Below are 7,065 nucleotides of genomic sequence, written 5' to 3'. Positions count from 1 at the left end.
ATGGAACATAAAACTACAATGTGGTTTTCATCTTGGTTGGAGAACACTGGACCAGCTCTTTGTACTCTTGAGGATATTTAAAGGTGTGTGGGAATTTGAATTTGTGGACCTGGAAAAGGCATTTGATCGTCTTGAATATAGAGTGTTTGGCCCATTGCTACGAGCCATTTGGTCCCTGTACAACTATTGCAGGAGCTCCAATGCTTCACAAGATTGACTCGATCCCTGTCAGTGTTGTACTCCACCATTGGGGTTCTAAATCACGGATTCTGTTTCTAATTTTTATGGGTAGTTTTACTGCGTAACAAGGTGATGGAAGGTTTCCACTTTGGGTGACCTCAGAATATCATCTTTGTTTTTTGCAGATGATGGGGTTCTATTCACTACATTAGGTGGTGTCCTAGTGCTAGAGCAGTTCATAGCAGAGTGTGAAGCGGTGGAAATGAACATCAGCACCTCCAAATCTGAGTCTATGGTCCTAAGCTGGAAAAGCTGGAGCGGTTTAAGAATCACGAGTCCAACATCATCATCACATTTGCGGATGACACAACCATCATAGGTCTCATCACAGGCAATGATGAGACGGCCTATAGAGAGGAGGTGATGGCGCTGTACGAGTGGTGTCTGGAAAATAACCTGACTCTCAACATCAGCAAACCTAGAGAAATAATAGTGGACTACCGGAAACGACCGGTCAGGGAACACCAGCCCATCCACATCAACGGTGTCAAGGTCGAAAGGGTCAGCAGCTTCAAATTCCCTGGAGTCAACATCACCGAGGACTTCTCCTGGACCCTTCACACAGACACTGCTATCAGGAAGGCTTGCCAGCGGCTTTATTTCCTGAGGAGGCTGAGGAAGTTTGGCATGAACGCCAACATCACCTCAAATTTTTACAGGTGTGCAATTGAGAGTTTGCTGACGAGCTGCATCACAGTTTGTTACGGAAGCTGCTCTGCCGGCAGCCGTAAATCACTACAGAGGGCGGTGAAGGCAGCAGAGCACATCACTGGTACGAGGCTTCCTGCCATTCAGGACATTCATCTCCATCGATGCCTCCGTAAAGCACACAGCATCATCAAGGACCACAGCCACCCAGCACATCAGCTGTTCTCCTTGTTACCATCTGGCAGACGTTACAGGAGTCTGTCTGCTCGGACTACAAGACTTAAAAACAGTTTTACCACCAAGCCGTACAACACCTCAACCACAACACTTAAACACACACAACACAGCACTCAGAAGCTACCCTGCAGCTTCACAAGTACTCTGTTTAATCTGCACTGGTCACTTCTGTTAGGTGTGGCTGTGTGCAGGCAGGAATAGGACCCAAGGTGCAGACTCCGGAGACAGACGTGAACTCAAAATATAAAACTAAAAAAACTCAACACAAACTTAAACTAGAGAAATGACAGAACACACAGCTAAGAAAACAGTAGATCGTGACACAGACACAGAGAAACACTGGCGATCCCTCGGACCCTCCAGCGGAGACAGGTGGCTGAAGCGGTTCCTCGGACCCTCCAGCGGAGACAGGTGGCTGAACGGATGACCGAGGAGAGGAGCGACGGTGGCGTCGCTTCCTTTTAGACGAGGGAACAGGAACCAGTGGAGAAACGGAGACCTCCTCATCCTCCGACCACACAGCCGCCAGGAAAAAGGCAGGCGAACGGACAGGCGAACAAGGTCCCAGCTGACGTGAGGAAGGGGAGGAAGCCTGCAGTGGCGATGAAGCAGAGTGTGCGTTGTCCTGCGGCAGCGGTGGGGAAGATGTAGTGAGGGAGAGAGCAAGCTCACTAGCCCTGACTTGCTCTCTCCAGGCAGTAATGGTGTTCCCCAACTCAGTGTCTCTAGCAAACTGGCTAAGCCGGGGATTATGCCGAATGATGGCCTCCACCGCGCTCAGCCCCACTGCCATGGTCCTTAAATCCGGGGACTGGGCGATGCGGTCGAGCAGGCGCACCAGCCGCTCCATCTCGCCGTTGAACTCAAAGAAAAAGGAGTCTGCAGGGTCCATGTTCTGGTCGCGATCTTCTGTTAGGTGTGGCTGTGTGCAGGCAGGAATAGGACCCAAGGTGCAGACTCCGGAGACAGACGTAAACTCAAAATATAACAAAACTAAAAAAAAAAACTCAACACAAACTTAAACTAGAGAAATGACAGAACACACAGCTAAGAAAACAGTAGATCGTGACACAGACACAGAGAAACACTGGGCTTAAATACACAGAGGGAGCAATCAGGGAATGGGTAACAGGAGGGAAACACAGCTGGGGCAAATCAGGCCTAACGAGACAAGAGGAAGCAAAACCTGACACATTAACATCAGACATGGACTTTCAAAGTAAAACAGGAAACATAACACAGACTGAACAAAGACACAGACTCATATGCAGGCACTACAAAGGGAACAGAGACGTGGGAACAGGGCAGACACAAACACTGACTGAACAAGGGGATATAGGAACTTAAGATACACATAGACGCGAACTAGACAAGGGGATGCAGGTGATAGGGGAGACAGAGCAACTAAAGAAGACAGAGACATAAGCCATAAGACAGAACTCAAAGAAACCAAAAACTAGACAGTATAAATAATATCGTAAACTCAAAAACCCTGGGTCAACGACCCAGGCATCCTAACAGTACCCCCCCCTCAAGGGCTGGCTTCCAGACAGCCCAAACCAAAACATCAAAATCAAAAAAAACAAAAACAACCCAACCAGGGTGGGCGGCGGGGGAAACAGGATGGAGGGCCCGAAACAAACCAAACAAGGAGCCAGAAACAACAAAACCAAAAAAAAAAAAAAAAAAAAAAATGCAAACACTGGAGCCCGGAAAGCAACAGAACAAAAAAACAGGAACAAAGTCCAAAACAACAGCACCAAGGCCCAGGCAAAGTCCAAAACCAAACAAACAAAAGAGCTCACGAAAAGCGCAGAGGCCCAGGCAATAGTCTCAAAAAAGTTCAGGGGGCCGGCCCGGAGGCTGACGGCACAACAGTCCAAACCCGGGTAGGTCAGGGGGGCGGCCCGGAGGCTGATGGTCCAAGAGCCCAGAAAACAGTTCAGGAGGCCGGCCGGGCGGGAGGCACCGACGGCGGCGGAGCAGGTCAGGAGGCCGGCCGGGCGGGAGGCACCGACGGCGGCGTAATTCAGGGGGCTGTCCATGACGGCAATGACGTCCAGTCATCGGCCGGACAGGACGTGCAGGACGAGCAGGCCGGACAGGACGAGCAGGACGAGCAGGAACAGACAGCATGGAGACCTCAGGAGCAGACGAAGCTGAACACTCGGAGACTGGACCAGGCGGAGCTGCAGAGGCCGAAGCCGGACCAGGCGAAGCACAGGCTGAGGCAGAAGCTGGACCAGGCGTAGCAGAGGCAGAGGCTGGACCAGGCGTAGCAGAGGCAGAGGCTGGACCAGGCGTAGCAGAGGCAGAGGCTAATGGCAGCTGGACGGGCTCCTCAGGCCCTCCAGCTGACGTGGCAGAAGGCTGAACAGGCTCCTCGGGCCCTCCAGCTGACGTGGCAGAAGGCTGAACAGGCTCCTCGGGCCCTCCAGCTGACGTGGCAGAAGGCTGAACAGGCTCCTCGGGCCCTCCAGCTGACGTGGCAGAAGGCTGAACAGGCTCCTCGGGCCCTCCAGCTGACGTGGCAGAAGGCTGAACAGGCTCCTCGGGCCCTCCAGCTGACGTGGCAGAAGGCTGAACAGGCTCCTCGGGCCCTCCAGCTGACGTGGCAGAAGGCTGAACAGGCTCCTCGGGCCCTCCAGCTGACGTGGCAGAAGGCTGAACAGGCTCCTCGGGCCCTCCAGCTGACGTGGCAGAAGGCTGAACAGGCTCCTCGGGCCCTCCAGCTGACGAGGAAGAAGGCTGAACAGGCTCCTCGGATCCTCCAGCAGGAAGAGAAGGCTGAAGCGATTCCTCGGACCCTCCAGCGGAGACAGGTGGCTGAAGCGATCCCTCGGACCCTCCAGCGGAGACAGGTGGCTGAAGCGGTTCCTCGGACCCTCCAGCGGAGACAGGTGGCTGAACGGATGACCGAGGAGAGGAGCGACGGTGGCGTCGCTTCCTTTTAGACGAGGGAACAGGAACCAGTGGAGAAACGGAGACCTCCTCATCCTCCGACCACACAGCCGCCAGGAAAAAGGCAGGCGAACGGACAGGCGAACAAGGTCCCAGCTGACGTGAGGAAGGGGAGGAAGCCTGCAGTGGCGATGAAGCAGAGTGTGCGTTGTCCTGCGGCAGCGGTGGGGAAGATGTAGTGAGGGAGAGAGCAAGCTCACTAGCCCTGACTTGCTCTCTCCAGGCAGTAATGGTGTTCCCCAACTCAGTGTCTCTAGCAAACTGGCTAAGCCGGGGATTATGCCGAATGATGGCCTCCACCGTGCTCAGCCCCACTGCCATGGTCCTTAAATCCAGGGACTGGGCGATGCGGTCGAGCAGGCGCACCAGCCGCTCCATCTCGCCGTTGAACTCAAAGAAAAAGGAGTCTGCAGGGTCCATGTTCTGGTCGCGATCTTCTGTTAGGTGTGGCTGTGTGCAGGCAGGAATAGGACCCAAGGTGCAGACTCCGGAGACAGACGTAAACTCAAAATATAACAAAACTAAAAAAAAAACTCAACACAAACTTAAACTAGAGAAATGACAGAACACACAGCTAAGAAAACAGTAGATCGTGACACAGACACAGAGAAACACTGGGCTTAAATACACAGAGGGAGCAATCAGGGAATGGGTAACAGGAGGGAAACACAGCTGGGGCAAATCAGGCCTAACGAGACAAGAGGAAGCAAAACCTGACACATTAACATCAGACATGGACTTTCAAAGTAAAACAGGAAACATAACACAGACTGAACAAAGACACAGACTCATATGCAGGCACTACAAAGGGAACAGAGACGTGGGAACAGGGCAGACACAAACACTGACTGAACAAGGGGATATAGGAACTTAAGATACACATAGACGCGAACTAGACAAGGGGATGCAGGTGATAGGGGAGACAGAGCAACTAAAGAAGACAGAGACATAAGCCATAAGACAGAACTCAAAGAAACCAAAAACTAGACAGTATAAATAATATCGTAAACTCAAAAACCCTGGGTCAACGACCCAGGCATCCTAACAACTTCACTTTATTGTCATTGATATTTATATTTAAAAGTGCAATACTGTAATTTTCTGCTGCTCATTCCTGTGCAATATCCCATCTGCCCTCCCGTCATATTTCTTTTCAAGATTTTCTTATTTAATCACTAGTGTACATATATTTATATTTATAGATACATATATATTTAGTCATCTTTTCTCTTTTACCATGTCTCTCTAACAATTTGCTCTTTACTATTTTTCTATTTTTTTATTATTTTATTTTCTTATATTTTCTTATATTTTCTCCTACTGTACCATTCTGCTGAGTGACTGCTGCTCGTCAAACACATTTCATTGCATTGTTGACCCTGTGCTAACTTGCATATGACAAATAAAACTGAAAACTGAATCTGGGGATGTTGTTCATGCACGTAGAGATGTGCGCATCTCTGCTTAGACTGCTGTCCCTATGACCTACATAATAGATATACAGGAATATTTGAAAAAACTTTTTCATGACTCATACCCCAAAATTCACCTATTTTTTTTTTTTTTAAATAAGTCAATTTAACAGAGAACAGGCATGTTTCACAGTTGGCTGGTAGATTAAAAACCAGAAACTTGTCACTGAAAGGTAAGGCGTATTGCTCTGTGGTAGAGCCCACGATTACCCATGCAGAGTGATATGAGTCAGCAATAACTGCTAACATTATCAAATTAGCTTTATCTGCAGATCCTAAAATCGTCTCTGCCTGTTTGAACATCTTCACAAGAAGACAAATCATCTTCTACAGTCAGGTCCTGGGCATACTTGTTTTAATCGTAACAGTGTCAAGTGTGTAAATGAGGACATTACTGGATGCCACGTAATATTCCAGGATATGTCATTGTTTCCATGCTGAATCAACCCCAGAGAAGAGACACAACTGAAACCCAAAAACATCAGGTCTTTATAAAAATTAAAGTGGCTGCCTGCAATAACCATTGTTACGTGCTTTGCATTGGGACCCTCTTCTTTCTCCTCTCCTCTGTTTTTGTAAAGGAGCAGCAGTGTTTAGTAGCAGAAAGAAGAGTGTGAGAGTAATGACTCATGAAAGAGGGGGAGCTGAACACGAAGTTTTGCAGCCTAGAGCCACCCATGCTGATTAGTCACCAAATACTACCCCACCACCTCTACCATTACAAATAAAGGAACACATAAATGTGTGTGTCTGTGTGTATATGCATTGTAGTTTACCTTCAACAGGTAGGAGGGCAATAACAAACTAAAAAGCCAGCAATTAAATTTGAGAAATACTCTAACTCCACAATATTCATGTCAATATGAAAAGCAAACATAAATATAAATGTTTAAGAAAAAGTGGATGAACGTTACCACACAGAGGAAACTTGACAGTGCTGTTGAAATAACATGGATTTATTTTTTTAATGTGTTCTTCCACACATGTGACAGGTGAGCTGTTAGATTGTAGTATTTCATTAATGACAAAATCACATTGTTTTGATCATGTTCTGGAGAGTTTGTGGAAGTGAGTTTTTACATTTTGTTTTATCAAGTTATTTATTTATTTGTTTGGTCATTTAAATTCAGAATAAGTCTGGCAATTAAAAACAAAAAGAAAAAAGTCCTCATAGGTGCTGAACTTCCCAGTGCAGTTAAAAACTTGTAAGTTTATTAAGGCAAGGCAAGGCAAGGCAAGTTTATTTGTATAGCACAATTCAACAACAAGGTGATTCAAAGTGCTTTACAGAGACATTAGAAACAAGAACAAATAAAAAGCATGATTTAAAATTGATTAAAACAAGCAAATAAACTAACTAACTAATTAACAAACAAACAAACAAACAAACAACAGTATATAAAATCAAAACAGATAAAATCAGAACAATAGATAAAATCAGTAGTTAAATGTAAGTTTTGAAATTTAAGCTTAAAGTGTGGATTTGGTGCTTTATTCAAATGCAGCT

The 7,065-nt window shown here is 47.4% G+C and overlaps 1 protein-coding gene across 1 annotated transcript; it reads right to left on the bottom strand.

Moving 5' to 3' along the window:
• Positions 1-294: 294 nt before the first annotated feature.
• On the bottom strand, positions 295-5,339 carry LOC146714084 (uncharacterized). Its single transcript, XM_085439608.1, has 5 exons — positions 3,670-5,339; positions 3,020-3,453; positions 2,719-2,921; positions 1,535-2,034; positions 295-852 (listed from the first exon to the last, which is right to left on the bottom strand). The coding sequence occupies exons 1-5, from the start codon at positions 4,504-4,506 to the stop codon at positions 295-297; spliced, it is 2,532 nt and encodes an 843-aa protein (XP_085295734.1). The 5' UTR covers positions 4,507-5,339.
• Between the last annotated feature and the right edge of the window lie 1,726 nt (positions 5,340-7,065).

The sequence above is a fragment of the Copadichromis virginalis genome, linkage group LG3, assembly GCF_057382275.1.
Source record: "Copadichromis virginalis isolate Kocher_CV1m ecotype Utaka linkage group LG3, C_Virginalis_male_GT1.1, whole genome shotgun sequence".
Taxonomy (NCBI): domain Eukaryota; kingdom Metazoa; phylum Chordata; class Actinopteri; order Cichliformes; family Cichlidae; genus Copadichromis; species Copadichromis virginalis.
This window is presented reverse-complemented; position numbering and strand designations above follow the sequence as displayed.

Excerpts from the sequence above, each read along its gene's own strand:
- LOC146714084 (XM_085439608.1), bottom strand. The coding sequence starts at position 4,506 with ATGGACCCTGCAGACTCCTTTTTCTTTGAGTTCAACGGCGAGATGGAG. Across the intron at positions 2,922-3,019 it reads CCTCCGGGCCGCCCCCCTGA|TTTGTTTGTTTGGTTTTGGA; the intron begins CCTACCCGGGTT and ends TTCGTGAGCTCT. Across the intron at positions 2,035-2,718 it reads CCGCCGCCCACCCTGGTTGG|AAGATCGCGACCAGAACATG; the intron begins GTTGTTTTTGTT and ends CACACCTAACAG.